Below are 27,472 nucleotides of genomic sequence, written 5' to 3'. Positions count from 1 at the left end.
AGAAGAGAACCCACCAGCTGGGACAAAGTATTTGCAAAGCATATATCTGACAAGGGGTTAATCTCCATAATATATAAAGAAATCACACAACTGAACAACAAAAAAAAAACAACCCAATCAGGAAATGGGCAGAGGAGGGCCGGCCCCGTGGCTTAGCGGTTAAGTGCGCACACTCCGCTTCTGGCGGCCCGGGTTCAGATCCCAGGTGCACACCGAAGCACCACTTGTCCAGCCATGCTGAGGCCGCATCCCACATACAGCAACTAGAAGGCTGTGCAACTGTGACATACAACTATCTACTGGGGCTTTGGGGAGAAAAAGGGAAGAAAAGGAGGAGGATCGGCAATAGATGTTAGCTCGGGGCCGGTCTTCCTCAGCAAATAGAGAAGGAATGGCATGGATGTTAGCTCAGGGCTGATCTTCCTCACAAAAAAAAAAAAAGAAAATGGGCAGAGGATATGAACAGACATTGTTCCAAGGAAGATATACAGATGGCCAACAGGCACATGAAAAGATGTTCAAGATCACTAATCATCAGGGAAATGCAAATCAAAACAACACTAAGATATCACGTTACACCCATTAGAATGGCTATAATCACCAAGACAAAAAATAACAAATGTTGGAGAGGTTGTGGACAAAAGAGAACCCTCATTCACTGCTGGTGGGAATGCAAACTAGTGCAGCCTCCATGGAAAACAGTATGGAGATTCCTCAAAAAATTAAAACTATTAATACCTTATGATCGAGCTATCCCACTACTGGGTATCTATCCAAAGAACCTGAAATCAACAACCCAAAGAGACTTATGCACCCCTATGTTCACTGCAGCATTATTCACTATAGCCAAGAAGTGGAAGCAATCTAAGTGTCCCTCGACTGATGATTGGACAAAGAAGATGTGATACACATACACACACACACACACACACACACACACACACACGATGGACTACTACTCAGCCATGAAAAAAAAAAAGACAAAATCGTTCCATTTTCAACAACACGGATGGACCCTGAGGGTATTATGTTACGCGAAATAAGCCAGACAGAGAGACAAACACTGCATGATTTCACTCATATGTGGAAGATAAACTAACACACGGACAGAGAGAACAGTTTGGTGGTTACCAGAGCAAGGGAGTTGGGGGTGGGCACAAGGGGTGAAGGGACGCATTTATATGGTGACTGACAAACAACAATGTACAATTAAAAGTTCACAATGGGAGTGACGTCAGCATCATGGCGGAGTGAGCTTTCCCGTGAATTCTTCCCCCACAAGATACAACAAAAGTAACAGCCACAGACCAACAACGGAATCCCAGACAGTGAAAAGCTAGAGCGGAGGGATCCACACTGCCGCACATCTGAGAGCAGAACGTGCTGGGCCCCCGGAGGAAATGGGGAGAGGTAAGAAGAACTCCGCTCCCTCCCCATCAGATCAGCGATCCCATCCGCGCGGCTCCCAGAGAGGGGGGAGGGGCGGCCCTCGGCGGGAAACTGTAGCTCTTCGGGCTCTCTCAGCCAGTGGGAAACTCCCGCACAGAGGGCTCAGAGGAGCCACAGGGCTACCATCAACATCTGAGCAACCCAGAGAGCGGATAAAGAGGGGCAGACGAGAAGCCTCCCACGTCAGGGACCCAGAGGGCAAAAGAGAGAGCTCCCCCCTCCCCGCAACCCGGAGTCTGCAGCTCGACCAGATCTAGCGGTCCGAGGCAGACCTGAATAAACTGGACTGGACCCGTGGATCGCAGTGGGGAAAAGAAACAAAACAAAACAAAACAAAACTGCGGATCGCAGCAGAAAAACTGGGGCAGAGCGCAGGGGGCTTAGACTACACAGCCCTTTACCACCAGACAGTGGCGGCAGGTGGAAATTGCAACCAGAGACTTCCAGGATGAGGAAAATCAAAACCAACACAGGAACCACAATGCAAAAATATATGAAATCACCAGACCAGAAACAAAATGACAAGCACCCAGAAATCAACCCCGAAGACACAGAAATCCATAAACTAAATGACAGAGATTTCAAAATAGCTATCATAAAAACACTCAACGAAATACGAGACAACACAGACAAACAATTAAATGAGATTAGGAGTTTCTTCACAAAAGAGATTGAAATCATAAAGAAAAACCTATCAGTGCTGATGGAGATGAAGAACACAATGGAGGAGATAAAGGAGAATCTGGAATCTTTAAAGAACAGAGCTGACAGTATGGAGGAAAGAATTAGTACTTTAGAGGATAGGAATACAGATATACTCCAGATGGAAGAAGAGAGAGAACTAAGACTAAAAAGAAATGAAGAAAGACTCCGAGAAATATCGGACTCTATTAGAAAATGTAACATAAGAATTATAGGTATTCCTGAGGGAGAGGAGAGGGAAAGAGGAACAGAGAGCCTATTCAAGGAAATAATAGCTGAAAATTTCCCAAATCTGGGGAAGGAGCAGGAAATACCAGTAAGCGAAGCCAACAGGACGCCTATATATATTAACAGACAAAGGCCTTCACCACGACACCTAGTGGTAAGGCTAGCCAGGGTCAACGACAAAGAAACAATATTAAGGGCAGCTAGACAAAAACAAAAAATAACGTACAAAGGAACTCCCATCAGGCTCTCAGCGGATTTCTCAACAGAAACTTTTCAGGCTAGAAGAGACTGGAATGATATATTCAAAATACTAAAAGACAAAAACTTTCAGCCAAGAATACTCTATCCAGCAAAAATATCCTTCAAATATGATGGAGAAATAGTAACTCTCCCAGATAAACAAAAGCTAAGGGAGTTCATGGCCACGAGACCGCCACTACAAGAAATACTCAAGAAGGCCCTCAGGCCTGAAAACAAGAAGAGAAAGGGAACACAAAGCTTGGAGTAAGGAGAAAAGTAGGTAGACAAAATCAGAGAAATAGTAGATCTTTACCGGAATAGGTTAGCAACCACTTAAATACTAAACTCAAAGATCAAAGGAAGAAATTCACCAAAAATAAATTTAACCTCATCACTGTAAACACACAGCCACAACACAAGATAGAATAAGGTATAACAAGAGCAACTTAGAAGGGGAAGAGGAAAGTGACTGAATTGACTTAGTATAAGGAAATAGGAGGCTATCAGATAATGGACTATCTCATACAGAAGATTTTTTGCCCAAACCTCAAGGTAACCACTAAACAAATAATCAAATTAAAACCACATATGATAAACAAAGAGAAAACTAGAAGAATCATAAGACAGAACAACCAAACTGAAATGGCAGTCCAAAACAAATGGGACAAGAAACAAAGGAAATGCAAAAGAACCAGAAAATAAGTGACAAAACAGCAACATTCAGCCCTCATATTTCAATAATTACCCTAAATGTAAATGGATTGAACTCTCCCATCAAAAGATACAGAGTGGCAGGATGGATTAAAAAGCAAGACCCAACAATATGCTGCCTTCAGGAAACACATCTTAGCACTAAAGACAAGCACAGGCTCAGAGTGAAAGGATGGAAGACAATACTCCAAGCTAATGGCAAACAAAAGAAAGCAGGTGTTGCCATACTCATATCAGACAAAGTAGACTTCAAGATAAAACAGGTTAAGAAAGACAAAGAAGGGAAATATATAATGATAAAAGGGACACTCCATCAAGAAGACATATCACTTATAAATATATATGCACCCAACATAGGAGCACCAATGTACATAAAACAACTATTAACAAACCTAAAAGGAGAAATCAACAACAACACAATAATAGTAGGGGATCTTAACACCCCACTTACAGCAATGGATAGATCATCCAGACAAAAAGTTAATAAAGAAATATTAGACTTAAATGAAAAACTGGACGAGATGGACCTAGTAGACATATACAGAGCACTCCACCCAAAAACAGCTGACTACACATTCTTCTCAAGCGCGCATGGAACATTCTCTAGGATAGACCATATGTTGGGAAACAAAGCAAGCCTCAATAAATTTAAGAAGATTGAAATCATAACAAGCATCTTTTCAGACCATAAGGCTATGAAACTGGAAATGAACCAGGAAAAAAAAACTGGGAAAGTGACAAAAATGTGGAGATTAAACAACATGCTACTGAACAACCAATGGATCATTGATGAAATTAAAGGAGAAATCAAAAACTATCTGGAAACAAACGAAAATGATAACATGCCATATCAAACCATATGGGACGCAGCAAAAGCGGTCCTGAGAGGGAAACTCATAGCGATACAAGCCCACCTTAACAAACAAGAAAAAGCCCTAATAGGCAACCTTAAATTACACCTAACAGAACTAGAAAAAGAAGAACAAACAAAGCCCAAAGCCAGCAGAAGGAGAGAAATAATAAAAATCAGAGCAGAAATAAATGATATTGAGACCAAAAAAACAGTAGAAAGGATTAATGAAACAAAGAGTTGGTTCTTCGAGAAGATAAACAAAATAGACAAACCCTTAGCCAGGCTAACTAAGAAAAAAAGAGAAAAGGCTCAAGTAAATAAAATTAGAAATGAAAGAGGAGAAATTACAACGGATACCATGGAAATACAGAGGATTATAAGAGAATACTATGAGAAATTATATGCCAACAAATTGGACAATCTAGAAGAAATGGATAAATTCTTAGACTTATACAACCTCCCAAAATTGAACCAAGAAGAAATGGAGAATCTGAATAGACCAATCACAAGTAAAGAGATTGAAATAGTAATCAAAAACCTCCCAAAAAATAAAAGTCCAGGACCAGATGGCTTCTCCAGTGAATTTTACCAAACATTCAAAGAAGATTTAATACCCATCCTCCTCAAACTATTCCAAAAAATAGAGGAAGATGGAACACTTCCTGAATCATTCTATGAGGCCAACATCACCCTGATACCGAAACCAGACAAAGACAATACAAAGAAAGAAAATTACAGGCCAATATCGCTGATGAACATTGATGCAAAAATCCTCAACAAAATATTGGCAAACCGAATACAACAATATATTAAAAAGATCATACACCATGATCAAGTGGGATTTATACCAGAGACGCAGGGATGGTTCAACATCCGCAAATCAATCAACGTGATACATCACATCAACAAAACAAAGAATAAAAACCACATGATCGTCTCAATAGACGCAGAGAAGGCATTTGACAAGATACAACATCCATTTATGATAAAAACTCTCAATAAAATGGGAATAGAAGGAAAGTACCTCAACATAATAAAGGCCATATATGACAAACCCACAGCTAACATCATACTCAACGGGGAAAGACTGAAAGCCATTCCTCTGAGAACAGGAACGAGGCAGGGCTGCCCACTCTCACCACTCCTGTTCAACATCGTACTGGAGGTTTTGGCCAGAGCAATTAGGCAAGAAAAAGGAATAAAAGGAATCCAAATAGGTAACGAAGAAGTGAAACTCTCACTATTTGCAGATGACATGATTGTATATATAGAAAACCCTAAAGAATCTGTTGGAAAACTGTTAGAAACAATCAACAACTACAGCAAAGTTGCAGGGTACAAAATCAATCTACAAAAATCAGTTGCATTTCTATATGCTAATAATGAACTAACAGAAAGAGAGCTCAAAAAGATAATACCATTTACAATTGCATCAAAAAGAATAAAATACCTAGGAATAAATCTTACCAAGGAGGTGAAGGACCTATACAATGAGAACTACAAGACATTATTGAGGGAAATCTACGATGACATAAAGAAACGGAAAGATATCCCATGCACGTGGATTGGAAGAATAAACATAGTTAAAATGTCTATATTACCTAAAGCAATCTACAGATTCAATGCAATCCCAATCAGAATCCCAATGACATTCTTCACAGAAATAGAAAAAAGAATACTAAAATTTATATGGGGCAACAAAAGACCCCGAATAGCTAAAGAAATCCTAAAGAAAAAGAACAAAGCAGGAGGCATCACAATTCCTGACTTCAAAACATACTACAAAGCAATAGTAATCAAAACAGCATGGTACTGGTACAAAAACAGACACACAGATCAATGGAACAGAATTGAAAGCCCAGAAATAAAACCACACATATACGGACAGCTAATTTTCGACAAAGGTGCTAAGGACATGCAATGGAGAAAGGAAAGTCTCGTCAATAAATGGTGTTGGGAAAACTGGACAGCCACATGCAAAAGAATGAAAGTGGACCATGTGCTATCGCCATTCACAAAAATTAACTCAAAATGGATCAAAGACCTGAAGGTGAGACCTGAAACTATAAAACTCATAGAAGAAAATATAGGCAACACACTATTTGACATTGGGTTTAAAGGAATCTTTTCAGATGACATGCCTACCCAGACTAGGGAAACTAAAGAAAAAATAAACAAGTGGGACTTTATCAGACTAAAGAGCTTTTATAAGACAAATGAAACCAGAATCAAGATGAACAAACAACCAACCAGCTGGGAGAGAATATTTGCAAAACATACATCTGACAAGGGGTTGATCTCCATAATATATAAAGAACTCACACAATTGAACAACAAAAAAACAAACAACCCGATCAAAAAATGGGCAGAGGAAATGAACAGACACTTCTCCAAGGAAGATATACAGATGGCCAATAGGCACATGAAAAGATGCTCAACATCACTAATCATCAGGGAAATGCAAATCAAAACAACACTAAGATACCACCTCACGCCCGTTAGAATGGCCATAATCACCAAGACAAAAAACAACAAATGTTGGAGAGGATGTGGAGAAACAGGAACCCTCATACACAGCTGGTGGGAATGCAAATTGGTGCAGCCTCTATGGAAAACGGTATGGAGATTCCTCAAAGAATTAAAAATAGAGATGCCCTATGATCCAGCCATCCCACTACTGGGAATCTATCCAACGCACCTGAAATCAACAATCCAAAGAGGCTTATGCACCCCTATGTTCATTGCAGCATTATTCACCATAGCCAAGAAGTGGAAGCAACCTAAGTGTCCCTCGACTGACGAATGGATTAAGAAAATGTGGTATATATATACAATGGAATACTACTCAGCCATAAAAAAAGACAAAATCGTCCCATTTGCAACAACGTGGATGGGCCTGGAACGTATTATGTTAAGTGAAATAAGCCAGAAAGAGAAAGACAAACACTGTATGATCTCACTCATATGTGGAATATAAACCAACACATGGACAGAGAAAACTGGACTGTGGTTACCCGGGAAGTGGGGGTGGGGGTGGGGGGTGGGCACAAGGGGTGAAGGGAGTCATATATGGGGGTGATGGACAAACAAAAATGTACAACCCAAAATTTCGCAATGTTAGAAACCATTAAAATATCAATAAAAAAAAAAAAAAAAACCACAAGGAAAAAAAAAAAAAAAAAGTTCACAATGGGGCCGGCCCAGTGGCGTAGCGGTTAAGTGCGTGCAGTCCACTGTGGCAGCCCGGGGTTTGGATCCTGGGCGAGCACCGACACATCGCTTGTCAAGCCATGCTGTGGTGGCTTCCCATATAAAGTGGAGGAAGATGGGCACGGATGTTAGCCCAGAGCTAGTCTTCCTCAGCAAAAAGAGGAGGATTGGTAGATGCTGGATCAGGGCTGATCTTCCTCACCAAAAAAAAAAAAAAGAAGAAGAAGAAAGAAAAAAAAGTTCACAATGTTATAAACTATTATGACATCCACAAAAAAAAGAAAAAAAAATCACATTGTAGAATATTTAACACAGCAAAGTATTTTTTAAAATACTGCCGAGTGGCAAAAGCAAAACCATGTAGCCAGCAGAAACACTGCTATTTCTGTGAAAAGAAGGGCAAAAATTATATACAAGATAGAAAAGAACTAGGAAGGCATATATGCCAAAACTAACAGTTACCACTGGAGACGGAATTATGAGAAGTTTTTTTATTTTTCCTACATTTTCCAGATTTGGTAACACTTACATAAATATACATAGACTATTACAGTTCATGCTCACTTACTTAGAGGAATCAAATGAGTCTGAATGTTGAGTAAACAGGGCTAATGAATGAGTACTCGAGCCATAAAGGGTAATTTATACCAGACTCTGATGTAAAATTTTATCAGTTAAGGATCAAGCTCAAAAGTATGTATAAAACAAATAACTGGCAGATCTTGTTTTAAGGAAGATTTCCTACTAACTAATAAATAAGAAAGGCACCCAAGTTTTACTACTAATTAAAGAACAGACTGAAGATGCCTCCTGGTAAAGTGATTTATAGCAAGCTTCTATTAAAAAGCTTCTATTTACAGAAAGCTTCTATTTCTGTAAACAGCTGAAATTAAACATTGCTGTTTTAACATTTAACTACAACATTAGCCAGTAAATACAAAGGATTTAAACATAAATCCTATCACCCATTTCCTTCCTTTCAACTTTCCTTCCTTCCAACTTACCTTCCTTCGGCCTGTTGGGCCACTGAGTTAATCCAGAGCAAATTTTTTCCAACAACGGAAGATGACCAGACGGCAATTCCCTGTATAGCTTCAGGACAATGAAGTTCACACAGTGCTTCTACCACCATCATGATGGTTACTTCCAACTCACTCCCCTGAAAAGGGCGTTCAGAAAAATTAACCACAGACCTCAATACGATTAAAAGTCAAATCTCTACTAAATTTACAACTACTATTCACAATCTAAGCCTATTTAAAGTCAAATGTTTTTAACAATTATTTTTACAACAATATTACATTATTTAGCTCAGAGTTCTTAAAACGTTACGTATAATGTAGCTACAAAAGGTGACTGACAGAACCTTAAGAGCACATGAGTGTTAGTCTTTACAAAATAAAAAAAAGTTACCCAAACATTTAAACTGTGGCATCTGTAGGAGTAACACATGAAGTAAATACAAAGGAAAAATTAAGTATGAATAAACATGAATTAAAGGATGATTAATTTCATGTCTTTGAATATTGCCTATTGACATTACCTTAAGTAAACTTTCGCTATTTTTGGATTTCACTTATTTATTGAGCCCACTTACAAGCCAGCACTTTTCTCACACATATTATAACATTATTATTATATAAAATTTTTCATACTTTATAAAATTAGTATATATGCTTTACATTATAAAACTATTATTATAAATTATTATAAAAATTATTTTTATAGACAAATTTCTTAGAATTACCTTTAAACTTCCAATCCTTAATCATAAGTAATGCATATTATGACATGTTCTAAGTACAAAATATGAATAGTTTATACGAATATGAATAACTTTGGAGGTTATTGTTTTTACAAAATTTTGGCTCAAAAGCTTTGAAAATGAATAGAAGTTTTAACTTATTTTATCCATAGATTAAATCATAGCAAAGGAATTAAACTCAAGTTCTTCTAATTAACAGATTTAATATTAACTCCAAACACATCACTTTACCTGAGATAGATTTGCCTTCATTTCTGTAAGCAAGTCAAAGCCATGTCTCACTGTCACAGCAGGCTGGCCTGCCAACAATCCAACCCTCATGATGGAGAGTCGGATCCGAGTTAGCCAGTCTTGACAAGTTTGGCGATTGGTATAAAAAAAAGTCCTAATGACCTTTAAAATGAAGAGAAAGCACGTTCAAATTATAGCCACAGATGTCTCAAATATACATAAACCAATATACAAGTCTATTGTGGTTTCGGCTCTGCGTACACTGTCAGGTTTGACCATGAAACTGCTACAAAGCAACAGAGCCTCCTGAAACCAACCTTGGGAGGTGATGTTAATGCATTAGCGCATCCCTCATATGCATTATACATTAACTTCTCCAGATTTTCCAGATACTGCAGAAGGAGAACAAGTCTAAGCTGGTTGCTACTGTGGCCTTCATCATTGTCTGCAGTTGTCCACTGACTAACATCTTGATCCGGGTTTAAGGTGTGAGCTGCAAGACTTCTAATGATACCTAAAAGCAAAGAAAACATTCCAAATTTAAAAGAAATCGTTCAAGATTCTAGAAGTTCTTGGAGATAACTTCACAAATTCACATTTATCAAGTATCCTCTGTATATCCATCATTTACAAACAAAACCCCCAACATGAAAGATCTTTCATTTTAAGGGAAAAAATGCTTTCTCCACATAAATCCCCTAAGTTTTTGAACAAAAACAGACAACTATGTTGTTGCCAACACAATTATTCAATGAAAGCTTATTCTAACAAACATATCTAAAAGATTAACTGATCAAGTGTTAAAGAAATAATTCATATTCTCACAAATTTTTGTTTTAACAAAGATAAGAAATCCATTATTTCGTAATATACGGCCTGCAAATACTGACACCATTAAGTTTGAAAAAGCAGAGTCAATTACCTTCAATCGTCTGGAAGGTATCTTGAGCCCTGCCCAATGGGGTTCTCAACTTAGAAAGGACTGTGAACTGTGCTGCTTCCCAAATAGCCCACTGCCAAAGGACGGCGTCTGTCTTTAGAAGATTGCGGGGAATCGTTGATTGGTCACGCTTATCCAGTCTCTGGCAGCTATAGAACAACCTTTCTAACCAATTGTCCTTCCTGGGAAAAACAGTGCATATTTGACAGACAATGACAACTCCATTTTAATGATAAAAAAAAAAACTGCAAGGGGAAGAGGAGGAAAGAACTACAATTTTTCCTACTCGAAAAAGGCAAAAGCTGTACAACTGGGAAGCATTATATCCCCACCTCTCACTTTGAGGAGGCCTCTTACAGTTAGAACAGGATGGGGTATGCTGTGGGTGGATTATTAGGGTACACAGCTCATGACAATTTGGCTATCAGGATAAAACAGTCACTGCAACTGAGCCTCTCTCCAGAATGTCGATGCCCCAGGCCTCTCCCGAAGCACCAAGGACTAGGTGAAATGAGTTAACTGTCAACCACATTGCATTACTCAATTTCAAAGGCCATTTTTGTTTCTTCAGATCTTCAAAGCAATTCTTCCTACTGCTGAAAACTAAAATAACCCATTTGAGAAGAACATTACTTTCTACTCCACCTGACCTGACATATTTTCTCCTCAAAACTTGGGTGTAGGGTCAAGATATTCAAGCATATTTAAATTACTTTCCCCAATGAAAGAGTCAAAGAAATGTCTTACCCTGTTCTATGCGAGTTCCCATACAAAATAAAACTAATAACATCAGAGAAATCTTGTGGGTGGAATGTGTTACTTGGTGCTTTACTCATGTGACTTCTTAATGCTAAAGAAATTTCTTGAATTTCTGTGTGATTGTTATTGCTGTAGACAGAAAATAAAGTCATTGTTATGCAAAATGTTTTAGTTAAAAGGTTAGTACATACTGTAAATGGGTCATTTTCTTGCAAAATAAATGTGGACGTTAAAAAATAATAAAATTGAGGCTTTAAAATAGATACAGGCTTGAAATTTTTGGTTCTTACAGCTCCCAAATTAACTTAATCAAAACAATAAAAGATTACATTTTAGTTTTTCAAATAACGGAACACATTTTGGCACAATATGAATTATTCTGTAGTAACTGTGAGCTTATAAAGTTCATAAAAAATATAAAATTTTGTTATTTCTTCTGGAGCTGCACAATTTGATCCTTTGATATCTCTTCCATCAATGAGAAGCGCCATACAAGATGTGACATTGAATTTAATAGGCGATTTGTTTTTTCCTAAACTAGACTAGGCAGTAACAACAGCAGAATGCCTTTGCCCCAACACAACTGTTATACCTCAGCACAACATCTAGAGGAATTGACTTCAACAGCTTTCCAAACGCTTGTCGAATACGAGTTCCACTGTGGACTAGCTGAACACGGCAGACATCAACACACCTACGGAAAAATGAAATAGACAACACAGGTGTGGCAATATTTCCAAGTTATTAGGGTCAGGGTCAAAAAGCAGGATCTGTGGCCCATACCTCTGTAAAAGATCATCCGGCAGGGAAGAGGACAAGGCGTGTAGACTGCTGCACGCCTGCAGACAGATATTCACATCTTCAACAAGAGCTATTCAAAATTAGAAGACAGTTACTTTCAGCTTGCCAGAAGTATTTATATGCCAGTATGTCTTAATTTTCTGAACCCATTCACTCATTCAACAAACAGTGAGTGCCACCTACTATGGACCAAGAGCTGGCCCTGCCTGAAATCCTCACTGGGAAAATGATACATTCAACAAAATCCACTTAAAGTGATTAGTCTTCACCCAAACCTTTTTCTGACGGAAATTTTTTTTCCCCCCAAAGCCCCAGTAGATAGTTGTATGTCATAGTTGCACATCCTTCTAGTTGCTGTATGTGGGACGTAGCCTCAGCATGGCCGGAGAAGCGGCGTGTCGGTGCGTGCCCGGGATCCAAACCCCGGGCCGCCAGCAGCGGAGCGCGCGCACTTAACTGCTAAGCCACGGGGCTGGCCCTCTGAGGGAAATTTTTAAAGCATACGTAAGATATAAATAATTCCATAAGCTTAAACATGTGACAATCACTTAAAACTATTCATTTTTCACATACTAAGAATGAAAAAAATTAAGACATATTATGCATCTGTAGTTAAAATGGGGATTATACATTTCAGGCCATGAAAGTACTCAAGTGACTATCTCTCTCCCATTACCAAAGATCCCTTTTTAAGCACTAACAAAATGAAAGAATCACAGAATCTTACTGTTGGCTAAAAGGCCTTTGCAAAATTTATGGAAAGATGGAAGAGCGAATAAAGGTGCGTATGTTTCAGACTTCTTCATTAAAACAGCCACTTCCAAAGCCCAGGTCATTAACAGTTTCCTGAAACACAAAATACACAGGTGATTTTACCTTAAAAAAAAGAAAAACAATCTTAAAAATCTACATTAGTTTCTTCTACATTCATCTTCTTACATTAGTTTTCTTTTGGTTTTTTAAATATCTTAAGCAATAAGAAACAAAAATTGAACTATAGAAATCTCTTTAACAAATATGATATGCCTTTTAAGACAATGTCCCCAAACTAATAAACTGTAGTAAATAAAATAAAAAAATTTCTATAGATACATTTTTCTATAAAACAGTGTGGGGGGAGAGGTTTCATATAATTATTTTGAGAAAGAATAAGTAATCCTAGATTAAATAATAAAACCAAATTTTAAAGTGTTTCATAATGAAGAAGTTGCTCTATCCCACCTCAATAATCTTCATTTCTTATTCTCAAATTATGAAGCCAAATTAATACAAGTTAGAAATAACTAATATCATAAAAGACTACTTAGTTACCTTGTGTCCTGGTTAAGATTATCTTTCTTAAGCAATATTCCCAGGAGATTTAATATAATTGAGAAATGTTTTTTCGTAGCTGTGGTTACAGTACTAATCACGGCACCATCAAACAAGGATGGGGAGGAAGAACTAAGACTGCTAGATATAAAGTGATCGTGCCTGGAAGACAAAGTTCAGATCATTTTTTCTTCTCTAATTTTTTAAAAAAAGCAATTCCAAGTTAAATCAAGACATATTTTTTAAAATCCATACTTTAAAGGACCCATCTTCCCCTTTAAAAATTAAAAATAAAACTTTTTTTAAGTATTTCTGAATACAGTACCTGGTACAATGAGAATACAAAGTGTAAAGCACTGCATACTGAATGGCAGGGAAGTGAACAGCCAGGTCACTGTGCACAATCATCAGATTCTTACTCAGAAGTGCAAAGACAGTTGGAGACAGCGCCCACATCTGATGACATACAAAAGAAAGCAAATGTTTGGCCCCTCCAAGACATACAGGGGTGCACAAGTTTATCTTTCAAAGTAAGTATGTCTACACATTTTTTATAATTAAAATGATATTTAAATTTGGAAACACTAGTACACCAAACCTGGGGTTGGCAAACACTTTTTGTCAAGACAAGAGAATATCTTAGGCTTTACTGTAGGCCATGACACCTCTGTTGCAACATCCAATTCCTCAACTCTACCACTGCATTGAGAAAACAGCCATAGACAAAATTTGAATGAAAGTAGCTATGTTTCAATAGAACTTCCTTTACAAAAACAGGTGAGGTTTGGCGATGATTGTACAATTCTGTGAATACATTGAAAACCGTTGAATTATAAACGGGAACTGTATGGTATGTGAATTATATCTCAATAAAGATATTTTTTAAAAAAGAAAGGAAAAAAAAAGCAGTGAGCTGGATTTGGCTCATGGGCTGTAGTTTGCTGATCCCTGGTCTAAACAAAGCCCTTCGTACCCTTTCGTGAAGGAGACTGCACTTCCTCAATTTTCCACACACAGTAGTCCCCCATTGTGCCTGGTTTCACTTTCCGCAGTTTCAGTTACTCTCTGAATCATCCCTCTGTCCAGCATATCCACTCTGTATACACCACTAGCCCATCAGTCACTTAGCCATCTCAGTTATCAGATCAACTGTCGTAGTATCACAGTGCTTGTGTTCAACCCTGATTTTACTTAGTAATGACCTCAAAGTGCAAGGGTAATGATGTTGGCAATTCAGATATTCCAAAGAGAAGCTGAAAAGCACTTCTTTTAACTAAAAAGGTGAAAGTTCTCAACTTAATAAGGAAATAAAAAAAATAGTATGCTACCGTTGCTAAGACATACGTAACTTTTATTACAGTATATTGTTATAACTGTTCTATTTTATTATTAGTTATTGTTGTGAATCACTTACTGTGCCTAATTTATAAATGAAACTTTATCACAGGTATTTACGTATATAAAACAACACAGTATTTTGGGGTTTGGTACTATCTGCAGTTTCAGGCATCCACTGGGGTCCTGGAACATATCTCCCATGGATAATGGTGCACTACTGTACTAATGGCAAGGGGCCCTGTCTAATGAGAACAAAGGCACATCCTGCCACTCTAAGCCTTTTCCATCCTTCCCTTTTCCTTTGTACTGCTAAGATACTCCATTCCACCTGATTGCCTCCCATCCTCACCCCCTCTCCTTGTTTCCAGAGTGCAGAACATAAACCTCTTCAAATCTGTATACAATGTGAATTCCTCAACAATCACATTTTAGAGCATAAAGAAAGGAAGAGTCTCTCGCAGCCTTCCAACATAAGCCATACGTAGCAGCGAGGGAAGGAGCAGCTACGGAGGGAGACAAGGCAATCTGATGTAACAAGGCATGCAAGGACAAACATCACATCTTGACTTTTCCCTCCCTTCTTTCTTAGAAATGTTATCCCTTAATTACATGTCACTACTTTTTGTTAGAAATCATGTTTTTCAGGCCGCCCCGTGGCTTAGCGGTTAAGTGTGTGCGCTCCGCTGCTGGCGGCCCGGGTTCGGATCCCGGGCACGCACCGACAAACGGCTTCTCCAGCCATGCTGAGGCCACATCCCACATACAGCAACTAGAAGGATGTGCAGCTATGACATACAACTATCTACTGGGGCTTTGGGAGAAAAATAAATAAATAAAATTATTAAAAGAAAAAAAAAGAAATCATGTTTTTCAATCCTGCAAGGTCCAATAGAAGGGAGAAATATACAAACTATAGTAATATAATTATAAATCTAAAGCAGGGTCACTTCAAATTTCTTAAAGAAAAGAAATCTTTATTCTTTTTCTAAAAGAAAGAATATATGAATGTTCCTAAAAAAAAATAGGCAATCGATCAGTAAGACCATATGTAAGCATTGATTTTAGTGGAGAGGAGGTGAAGGAGTACCAGGGGAAGAAAGGGCTGCATATTAAAAGAATTATACAAATTTGAGCTGTAGAAAATGTTGGCAAATTTTCTATAAGCATGCTAGAGTAAACAGGAGAAACTCATAACAAATATTTTCTAAAAAGTAAAACAAATTTAAGAAAATTCTATCAAGGGTTGTCAAGGAAAGGAAGGAGAGAGCTAAACATAATGGCAAGGAAATATTCCTGTCCATTTTAATCCTCCCAGCATGTCCTCAACATGGCCATCTGTTCTACAGGGATTCCGTACAGGCACTGACGTGTTAGTAGATGAAACACAGAAACATGCAACAAGAAGAGCCTTCAGTGTGAGTAAAATAAAGGCATCAGAAGTCAAGACTCACCCCAATTAGTGAGTTTTTGGCATTTCCAATCGTAGTCAGGGCACTGAGGTCAAATATAACTACAAATTTTGCATTGTCTACATTGAATACATGATTCTTAAAAGCCTCATGTTGTATCTCAGAACAGGCATCAGGAAGTTGTAGACTATGCAGCAGGTTGTTTAGGGCACAAGTCATTTCTCCCAAAATTAATTTATAGGCAGTCTCCAAGACAGGAATATTCTTCAGGCTGAGCACTGCTTGATAAACAGCATGGGCAACAGCAACAACCTTAAAAAGAGAATTAAGGAAAGTTATAATTAAATGGAAAATAAATTACTATCTGCATAATGGCAATGATGCAAATCAATTTAAGACTGATAAATTCAATGTCCAGAACAACAAAGATCTTAATTTCTAAAACCCAACCTTAGGGAACCTATATATGTTGGTAAGCTTTTTTAAATCTATTACGCTTGGGGGACTTTTAAATCTACAAAGAAAGGGGATTCTATATGAAAAGTGGCAATATATGGGCCAGCCCTGTGGCTTAGCGGTTAAGTGTGCGCGCTCCGCTGCTGGCGGCCCGGGTTCGGATCCTGGGCTCGCACCGACGCACTGCTTCTCCAGCCATGCTGCGGCCGCGTCCCACATACAGCAACTAGAAGGATGTGCAGCTATGACATACAACTATCTACTGGGGCTCTGGGGGAAAAATAAATAAAATAAAAATAAATAAAAGTGGCAATATAAAATTTCTTAAAAGGCCATTTTTACAAAATAGCCAGTGTCAGGCCGGCCCCGTGGCTTAGCAGTTAAGTGCACACGCTCCACTACTGGCGGCCCGGGTTCGGGGCCTGCGTTTAGATCCCGGGCGCGCACCGACGCACCGCTTCTCCGGCCATGTTGAGGCCGAGTCCCACATACAGCAACTAGAAGGATGTGCAACTATCTACTCGGGCTTTGGCGGGAAAAAAAAAAAAAAGTAGGAGGATTGGCAATAGATGTTAGCTCACAGCCAGTCTTCCTCAGCAATAAGAGGAGGATTAGCATGGATGTTAGCTCAGGGCTGATCTTCCTCACAAAAAAAAAAAAAAAAAAGCCAGTGTCAAAACAAATATACAAACAGTAGTTTATTAAGATTGGTTTTCCTATATCTGCTTTGGAAAGTCTACAGTGGTTTTGACAACGAGCAGGTTGAGAAGCCAATAATGAAGTTTTATGTACAACATACACAGTACTTCTGAGTTTACAATGTTTTTGTTTTTTTGCTGAGGAAGATTCGCCCTGAGCTAACATCCACTACCAGTCTTCCTCTTTTTGTATGTGAGCTGCTGCCACAGCATGGCCAATGAGACAAGTGGTATAGGTCCATGCCTGGGAACCGAACCTGGGCCACCAAAGCGGAGCATGTCAAACTTAACCACTAGGTCACCAGGGCTGGCCCTAACTTTTTAAATATATCTGCTCATTTTACCTTTATGAAATTTTAACAAAACAAATTTAATAAAAAACAATGATGGAAATCTGAAAAGAATATCAGGCTATCATTCATCAAGGTATACAGTATAATAATTAACAAATATTAAAAGATTCATTATAATCACTATACTCTAAATCAAGTATTTCTCATTTCATTCAATTTCTTTTCTTTTTTTTTTTTTTGGAGGAAGACTGGCCCTGCGCTAACATCTGTTGCCAATTTTCATTTTTTTTTTTTTATTCCCAAAGCCAAGTACGTAGTTGTGTATCACAGTTATAGACTTGTAGCTCTTCTATACAGGACACCACCTCAGCATGGCTTGATGAGAGGTGAGCAGGTCCACACCCAGGATCCCGACCAGTGAACCCTGGGCCGCCAAGTAGAATGCGAGAACTTAACGGTTGAGCCACCGGGCCAGCCCCCTCATTCAATTTCATTTATGTAGCCTACTAACCAACATAAGTCAAACTCTTCAATGGCCTAATTATCAAACGTCATTATCAATGCATCACTTACCTCTTTTTCTTTATGATAACGTAAAAAGAGTAGTTTTGATGACGGTATAAACAGTTTTTCTACAAATGATGATGGCAGTTTTGTATTTATCTGTTCAACAATCTAAAAGAATAAAATAAAAAGAAATGAGTTATCAAGTCACAAAATGACATGAAGGAATCTTAAATGCATATTGTTAAGTGAAAGAAGCCAATCCGAAAAGGCCACATACTATATGATTCCAACTATATGACTCTCTGCAAAAGGCAAAACTCTGGAGACAGTAAAAAGATCAGTGGTTGCCAGGGGTTTGAGGGGGGTAGTGGTGACTGGGAGAACACGTGGGATTTTTAGGTCAGTGAAACTATTCTGTATGATATTGTAATAGTGAATGTGTGGCGTTATACATGTGTCAAAACTCATAGAATGTACAATACAGAGAGTGAGGGCCGGCCTGGTGGCTTAGCGGTTAGGTGCACGCACTCCGCTGCTGGCGGCCCGGGTTCGGATCCCGGGCGCGCACCGACGCACCGCTTCTCCGGCCATGCTGAGGCCGTGTCCCACATACAGCAACTAGAAGGATGTGCAGCTATGACATACAACTATCTACTGGGGCTTTGGGGGAAAAAAATAAATACATAAATAAATAAAATTAAAAAAAAAAAACAATACAGAGAGTGAACTTATAGACCTACAGACCATATAGAATCTATAGAACCTCAAGACCATAGAGTAAACTATAGACTTTAGTTAATAATAATGAATCAATTGGCTCATCAATTATCATAAATGTACCACACCAAAGCAAGATGTTAATAATAACAGGGAAAACTACTGGGGGGAGAGGGTATATGGGAACTCTGTACTTTTTGCTCCATTTTTCTGTAAACCTAAAACTGCTCTGAAAAATATTCTATTAATGAAAAAATATATATCTAAGTTACATTTTAAGGCCTTAACATTGTGACATTAAAAATGTTTAGATACATGGGCCAGCCCCGTGGCTTAGCGGTTAAGCGCACGCACTCCGCTACCGGCGGCCCGGGTTCGGATCCTGGGCGCGCACCGACGCACTGCTTCTCCGGCCATGCTGAGGCCGCGTCCCACATACAGCAACTAGAAGGATGTGCAACTATGACATACAACTATCTACTTGGGCTTTGGGGAAGGAAAAAAAGGAGGATGATTGGCAACAGATGTCAGCTCAGAGCCAGTCTTCCTCAGCAAAAAGAGGAGGATTAGCATGGATGTTAGCTCAGGGCTGATCTTCCTCACAAAAAACAAAAAAAAAAAATTAAAAAAATAAAAATGTTTAGATACCTAAATAGGATACATGTGTTTATACTTAAACATGGGCCTTTTTTTTTTTTCTTCACAATGGCAGAGGGAGGTATAACTTTGGCAGAAATATTCAGCAGAAAGTCATCTAGAATTTGCTTTAAAATAATCCAGTTGGGAATGGAGGGACAGCAAGGAGGCGGCAGAGAGCCGGAGGCCTAGATGAAACCAGATGGGCCATGTGTTTCTAATTATAGAAACTGAGTATTAAGTATGCAGAGATTCATTATACTATTCTATTTTTTTAATAGCATTCAAAATATACATAATAAAAGATGGAGGGGAGGGGAAATGTTTATGGTTAAGAAAACAAGTAAGACTATAAGAGAAGTTTCATATGGGAAACAAAACATAACAGAGTCATTCAAAATAGCTATTAAGTACCTTCTCCTATATAGTATTTATCAGGAGTACCAGATAGTCTCGTGTGAAGGATGATGTCTCATCAAAAAAAGAGTAAATCTACACTGAGATGAGCTATCAAACATTAAAAGTAAATAGACACTAGAGCAAAAGCAAATTAGATTATATAAATAAGACTAATGCAAACCTTAAAAAAAAAAAAAAAACACACCAAGGCCTAATTTCTTCCACATCTATTTAAATTTCAGGACCTAATTAAACCAACATATTAAAAAGCAACAAAAAAGAATTCACATACCAATGTGAGTAAATTCAAGACTGAGATGATATAATCTGTACCACAAGTCTGGCAATTCTCCAGTTGATCTAATCCATATGTAATGACCATGTCACAATGTATAGTCATGCTAGGATCCAAGCTGCCGAGCAAAACACCAACACACTCATTAGCAGCTGTCAACACAGCCTCAGAAAAAAACACTTGGTTTGCAGCCGTCACACATCTCATTACTCTGTACAGAACCTGCAAATGGGGAAAACAAGCAGCTTTTTAAAAAAATTCACATGCTTCCACAGAGCAAGGATATATTTTCTATTTAATGCAGTTTCAATTGAAAATTAACTGCCTCGCCTAAAAAATTCTAAAGTACTACTGCGACAGGAAATGGAATTTGCCATTTTCTATTTCTCTTGTACCTGCTTCCTATGCCCTAAAGTCACTAAATGGCCAATGCTCCGAATCTTTGTAATTGTAAAACACACCAGAACTTAGAACAGTAAAAGTATTAACAGCATAGGTATCACCTGGCATGAGAGTAACTTGCTGTATTCTAGCACTGGGTTATCGGTAATCAATCTTTTAAAACTAAACATCCAAGTCACCTTTAGCTTATGAAAGTTCATGTATGGATGGTCCCTTTGAAAGAAACCTTTCTCAGTCATACCACATAATACCTGTATGAGGATATGAAAATTGTATGATTCCCAACCAAAAATCCCACTAGACTGTAATAGTCAATATTAATGTACTAAATTCCTAATAAAAATAACTTTGGAAAAAACAAGACCTAATTGACATAGAAAAATATTCCTGTAACATCCAACAACCACCACACATAGCTTTTTAAAATCTATATGCAGGTTAAAAAGGCCTAAAAGACCTTCATAAAAGAATACATTTAATATATAACGATCCTGGAAAATAATTATGTTCCTTTTATTTTACATCTGAGTTAACTGCCTTTATTTCAACACTAACACAGTCATCAAACAACTACCTTTTAGACAGTAAAAATTAAAACATATGACACCATTTTGATCAGATTTAAAATATGAATATGCTGGTTTTAATTATCTTCAAGATCTGACATTTCTGCTCAAATACACAATTAACTCACCAAGAATTACATACATAATTAACATCCTACTTCATCTAGCAATGTGTTCTACAAAACGAAATGTTCATAAAAGCTAGAGTTTTATCCTAACAATAAAATTTTAATCATTTAGATTAAATCTTTTATGACTATACCCCTTCTTAGTCAAGCAGAGTATAATGATGAGGCTCACTTCTAATTGCATATTACACTGAACCACTCACTGGACTGTAATATAGGACAAATGATATTTGGGGCTTGAAGTGTGGCAATCTAGCTACCTCTTGTAATTGGTCTCAGATTACTATATATTTTAAGTTCTTATATCTTTGTATCCTTTGATGTCAGGCTATCAAGTATTTTCATCCCGGACAGTCACAGAAAATTACTTTTTGAAGCTTTCTCTATGGTGTGTTATTCTAAATATGTTGAAAAACTAAAAGGAAACTCAACAATTTAAAAGCAAAATTGTAATTAATATTATCAAAACACGAAAGAATAAGACTTCAAAAATATGTATAAAAAAGCAAGAATAAATGAATCTATGAAGGACCTCCTAAGAGAAAAGTTCATGGACATTTTGAAATTCAGAGTGGCCTTTTTTTCATAAGGGGAAAGGAGGGAATAGGAGGGGGTTGGAATATAGTAGGATTCCCTACTCTGGATATTTAAGAAAGTAGCCAGGTACATACATACATACATACATACATGCTAAACAAATGAAGGGTTAATAACAGTTTACTAGGTAAAGAGAACCATTTACAATATGAAACAATTTTTTGAATGATATTTAAAACTCCTAAAGACACTTACATCTGTTACATATGCCTCAGTAATTGGAGGACCCCGAATAGGGCTGAAGCGTTCCCCAATGCTCCTCACCACAGTACTGAATACCCGGAGAAGCGCTGCCAACTTTGGTAACGACACTGACGGAGGAGGAACGTCTTCATCCACTGACTCCCCAGAGGCCACATGGCTGAGGTCCTAGATGTGAATTCACAGTATTCTTATTTAAGTAAGACATTGTTAAAAAAATAAAATAAAAAACATCTCCCAATTTTTAAGTCAATTAACTTTATAATAGATTTTTACAAATAAAGAGAAATTTTGGCCTAGAAGAAAAGGAAACACGAATGTAAACGTAAAAGTGGAATTTACTTGTCTAAATAAGCCAATATTAACCTCAGTAATGAAGGAAATAACCTTTTGTTATTTACTCAGATATTTACTTATTATATACTGATGGTATTGGGAAAAATAAACTCTAGTACATACATCATAGTTATATATAGGTATAAATGGAGCCAGGAACTTTTGCCATTCCTGAATTGGTCTTTGCTAAAATCTCACTGCAGGTATTCTTTGAGTCACTCAATTCAACAATAAGTACTCCACACCAACATCATGCACACGAGGGGGTGGGGGAGATTTAGAAAATTATAAGATTTGGTTTACAGCCTTATAATCTAGCTGAGGAAATAAGATATACTCAAAAGGAAAAGATTAGGGCCCGGCCTGGTGGCACAGCAGTTGAGTTTGCGAGCTCCACTTCAGCGGTCCGGGGTTCACAGGTTCGGATCCCAGGCGTGGACCTATGCACCGTTTAACAAGCCATGCTGTGGCAGCATCCCATATAAAGTAGAGGAGGATGGGCACGGATGTTAGCCCAGGGCCAATTCTCCTCAGCCAAAATAAAAAGAGGAGGATTGGCAACAGATGTTAGCTCAGGGTTAATCTTGCTCCAAAAAAAAAAAAGGAAAAGATTAGCAAAAAATGGGATACTAGAACCAATATGTACCTACATACAATTAAGCACCAAAATAATCGAAGAGAATTAGATTTTATGGATATCAAGGGGAAGACTCTCTACAGAGAGGCAGATAAGCTTCAGAAGTGGGCTAGGAACAAAGACTTTTGAGGCGTGGGGGAAAAGCAACATGTGGCAGCAAAATACTCCCTCACTTTTCTCTGAAAGGCAGTGAACAGACCAGTACAGTCAAAAGTAGTGAATTCTTTTTGGCTAGAAGTAGCAAAGGTATAAAGAAAAGATGAAGCTAAATCTTTTTTTTTTTTTTTTTTTTTTTTTTTGCTGAGAAAGATTCACCCCGAGCTAACATCTGTCGCCAATCTTCCTCTTTTTGCTTGAGGAAGATTCACCTTGAGCTAACATCTGTGGCCAATCTTCCTCTATTTCGTATGTCGGTCACTGCCACAGCACGGCTGATGAGTGGTGTAGGTTCATGCCAGGGATCCGAACCCGTGAACCCTGGGCCGTCAAAGCCGAGTGTGCCAACCTTAACCACTACGCCACCAGGCTTGCCCAGAAGCTAAATCTTTATGGGATCCTTGAACAATAAACACGAATCATAGTAGATCTGAGTAGGGGGGCAACACAAAGAGATTCAGACAGGAGATGGCAGATTAAGCCATGACATGGGGCCTGGAAAGCCAAGAACCAATACCAGAGACTTCAGCAGCACCCTTAACACTGCTATATTGTACTTCTACAGCTCCAAAAGTCGGCTGAAACCAAGTCTTGTCCTCAAAAGCAGGATCTAAGATCCCTAATACATGTAAGAGGAAAGTCTTTAGGGGCTTTTATACAACATCAATTCACCTTACTTTTTAAGACTCTTTTTGGTAACAAAAAATACGAGTGAACTACAGAAAACGGCTTCAGAAAACTATTAGCTATCAGGATTACTTCCAGCATTGCAAAATTAGGCCTGCAATTTTTCTTTTAGTCTCTCTGGTAATTCTGTTGGTAACCTAAAAAAAAAATCTAAAATAAAATTTTAAATACTGCAATGGTCTTGTAACTTCTGCTAAAATGTCAGATGGTCTGAATTATTTTAAAATAAATCTAGCACTGTTTAAGATTTTTGTTTTTTTCTTAACTGAAATTTTAAGAAATAACAGCTTTCTATATACTCACCTCAGCATATGCCTCCATGTCCTCTAGAAACTGACCAAGAAGAGTGGTAGAAAAAGCAAGATCAGCTACCCAAAACGGCTCCAAACTCTGCAACCACCCTAGGAATCATACAAGAAATTTTGAAATAATAGAAAAAAAAAAAAATTCAAATTTAAAAATATATTTAAGAGCCTTGTTTTAAAACATATCTGGCTTTCAAGTTGCCCACTCTTAAAACATGCCCTATGTCATAAAATTAGGACTGTTAACTGTTCAACTTGCTGATCATGATTAACCAATGTTTCCTTTTTTTTTTTTTTTTTTCTAATTTTTATTTATTTATTTTTTGTTGAGGAAGACTGACCCTGAGCTAAGGTCTGTTGCCAATCTTACTCTTTTTGCTTGAGGAAGATTGTCCCTGAGCTAACATCTGTGCCAGTCTTTCTCTATTTTGTATGTGGGACGCTGCTACAGCACGGCTTGACGAGCGATGTGTAGGTCTGCACCCGGGATCCAAACCTGCGAACCCCAGGCCACCAAAGCGGAGTGCACAAACTTAACCACTACACCACGAGGCCAGCACCCAATGTTTCTTTTAAGGCTGCAAAAATGAACAATCTCCAGAAATTAAAATGTATACCTCACATCCTTATTTTTTTAGCAGATTTTATATTCATGTTGTCACTACACACGTCTTAGACTAAAATGCTACAATCTACCAGTAGCCTGTCTTCCTACTCCAGGGCCACACCTAGCCACCAAATGTGTACATTCATCTCCCCAGTGGAAATGGGACAGAACCACTCTCACCCGCATAGCCTATTTTCAAAAGTTTATTCCACCAAATAAGCTAAGAGAAACTATAGCACCTGGAACAAGTTGAAATGTCCAAATAAGTCCCGCTAGTCATTCACTTTACTCAAAAAAAAAAAAAAAAAATTCTTTATCATTATGACAGTTCTCCAAATTAATCCTTTTTTTTTTTTCATAATAAGAAAAACAAGTCATAAATATCCAGGGTATTCTACATTTCATGTATTCTACATTCTACATCTCAGGGTATTGCCACTCTGCTATCACCTCCTACCCGCACACACTACAAATGCCTTGGGATAAGTCCTTTCAATTTCTCAGACACAACATTACAATTTGCACTTACTCTCCCTACCTACTATGAAGTACACAATGTTCCTTTGAAAAGATAAATTTACCTAACAAGTAATGTTCATTTATAATAACCAAAATATCTCTGTGAAGCAATTATTTTTCTTTCATTACCAAAGAAATAGTATTAACAGCTAGTCTTTGAGGGACCAGTGCTCCTTCCCACAATATTTAAATGGTATATGCTGAATGACTTACCAGACACCTGCTGTGTGAGTGAAGGTTTCTGAGTATGATCTATATGCCATCCAACTAATATATCAACGGTATCCTGGACAGAGACAAAGAGAAGGTGGTCAAGCTCTTTAAGGTCTTACTGCTGTTCCACCTGTGGAGCATTTCAGAATAAGAGATCCTAGAAAGAGCATCTATGTTCTACCTACTTGACATTATACAAACTTAGAAAGGGAGATGGCAAGGCAGGAGACTAATGGACCTACATTATGACACTAATGAAATGATATTTTTTCTTTAAATATCTTTAAGGTATTAACATCAGAAAGTACAGACAGTGGTCTTTATAAAAACAATATTACTGCACCATTCAATCTTGAACCCTCAAACATCACTGATTATACTCAAAGGAGCATATGCTTTCTTTCCCATCTGATTCCCCAGTCCTCATACATGCAACCAACTCCTCACCACATCATCTGAAAAGAGGGTGCTGGGGAACTCACCCTAAAATTAGTGCTGAAAATATGAGGGTAACATCGAGCCACCAAAAGAATACACTTAACACATTTGCAAAGTAACTCTGGTGTATCCACATTTTCAAGAATAGACTGCAGGCTGGTCATTACAAGCTAAAAAATAAAAGTTGCAAACCATGAACATTCAACAAAACAGGGAGAAAACAAGCAAACTAGGTTCATTATTTAATAGTGACTATATCCAAAACTGATTATGATACCAGAAAACATAAATTCTATAGTTTTAGTTTAAAAAAAATTGAAAACATTGCATTCCACCAAGACATTAGGCTGAAAGCAAATACTGTTTTTCTCTTCTTTAATGTCTGTTAACACTATTCCTAAGTAAAGTCTGGTTACATTACTCCTAAGTGCTCTCTCTAATACCATGAATGTGGTTAAATTTCAAGTACAAAAAGTAACATGTGCTTGGGAAACTTTTCTTTAAAGTATAATTACTTGCCAATTAAAAATATAGAACAAATTTTGTACAGTTTATGTTTTAGGATATTAGTACTTGCTTCAAATTGGAATGACTTGGAGAAGATCAGCACGGCTCCAACATATGAATGACATGCAAGCTCACAAGTTACCACTATATATAGATAGATTTTTAAAATAAATATATGGCATACCACTGATAATATTTTGTAGCTGTTAAAAACCACTTTTTCCCAAAAGGAAAGCTCTTGTTTACAAAAGAATGATGTTAGAAATGCTAGAATTACAAAACCACCATTCTGCAACAGCCAATGTTATATAATCTACCCAGGCACAAAAAATCACTGAGTGAAATATTACTAAGAAACAGGATATTTAGAAGGTCTCACGGTATCATGCCCTGATTACTAATTACAAAAGGAGAAAAATAAGCCTTCACAATAGAAACATCTGGTGGTTATCACCTCAACCAGGGATCAAACTCTTCCTCTCAGAGTGAGACAACCTGAGGTTATGTGCCTGCCGCTGCAATGCAATAGTAAGTATGAACCCACAAAGTAATGGTGACCAAAATGTTTAAATTGAATCTAATCAGGAAGAAATAATCAGACAAACCCAGAAAGTAGAACATTCTACAAAATAAGGGGGACAAAAAAGGTACAGAGAACCACTCTAATTAAAAGAGATTAAAGAGGCACACCACCAAACACAATGCATGAATCTTGATGGGATCCTGGGTCAGGTAAGATGAAAGCTACAAACAACATCTTAAGGGCAACTGCAGAAATCTGAATGTGGATTGTATTACATAAAAAAATTGATTTTCTTAGATATGACTATGATATTGCTGTTATACAGAATAGCCCTATTCTCAGGAGATGTATGTTGAAGCATTAGGGGGGTGAATTGTCATGATGTGTGTAATCTATTTTCAAGTGGTTCAACAAATAAGTGTGCATGTTTATGTGTAGAAATGAAACAACTACAGCAAAGTGTTAATAAGTGACAAATCTAGGTAAAGGCTATACAGGTACTTACTACACTGATCTGTTTTCCTGTGAATTTGAAAATTCTCAAAATAAATACTTGGAGAAACGTTCACAATATAAAAACTGTATACAGAATAAGCTCAATCTGGTGTTATGCTTTTAGTTACAGATAATTTTTTGTATCTTTTCCAAAATTTTTTCATAACCTCTATAACCAAGGGAAAATGAATTTTTTAAAAAGGCAGA

General features: G+C 37.7%; 1 protein-coding gene across 5 annotated transcripts in view; it reads right to left on the bottom strand.

Moving 5' to 3' along the window:
* The window catches only part of SMG1 (SMG1 nonsense mediated mRNA decay associated PI3K related kinase), a 108,506-nt gene that overhangs the window by 49,673 nt on the left and 31,361 nt on the right, over positions 1–27,472 (bottom strand). For all 5 annotated transcript variants that reach the window (XM_058569959.1, XM_058569961.1, XM_058569960.1 and 2 more), the window contains 17 exons: positions 25,785–25,910; positions 25,303–25,375; positions 23,962–24,059; positions 21,837–22,010; positions 19,946–20,170; positions 17,968–18,069; positions 15,990–16,259; positions 13,526–13,656; positions 13,201–13,362; positions 12,617–12,735; positions 11,872–11,959; positions 11,681–11,782; positions 11,077–11,217; positions 10,312–10,511; positions 9,707–9,903; positions 9,390–9,551; positions 8,398–8,552 (listed from right to left, as the gene is read on the bottom strand). In XM_058569959.1, coding sequence (XP_058425942.1) covers positions 8,398–8,552; positions 9,390–9,551; positions 9,707–9,903; positions 10,312–10,511; positions 11,077–11,217; positions 11,681–11,782; positions 11,872–11,959; positions 12,617–12,735; positions 13,201–13,362; positions 13,526–13,656; positions 15,990–16,259; positions 17,968–18,069; positions 19,946–20,170; positions 21,837–22,010; positions 23,962–24,059; positions 25,303–25,375; positions 25,785–25,910 — 2,525 coding nt within the window. The remainder of the gene's footprint in view (positions 1–8,397; positions 8,553–9,389; positions 9,552–9,706; positions 9,904–10,311; positions 10,512–11,076; positions 11,218–11,680; positions 11,783–11,871; positions 11,960–12,616; positions 12,736–13,200; positions 13,363–13,525; positions 13,657–15,989; positions 16,260–17,967; positions 18,070–19,945; positions 20,171–21,836; positions 22,011–23,961; positions 24,060–25,302; positions 25,376–25,784; positions 25,911–27,472) is intronic.

This window comes from Diceros bicornis, chromosome 26 (genome assembly GCF_020826845.1).
Source record: "Diceros bicornis minor isolate mBicDic1 chromosome 26, mDicBic1.mat.cur, whole genome shotgun sequence".
In the NCBI taxonomy this organism is placed as follows: domain Eukaryota; kingdom Metazoa; phylum Chordata; class Mammalia; order Perissodactyla; family Rhinocerotidae; genus Diceros; species Diceros bicornis.
Note: the sequence above shows the minus strand (reverse complement) of the source record. Positions and strands in the feature narration are given on the sequence as shown.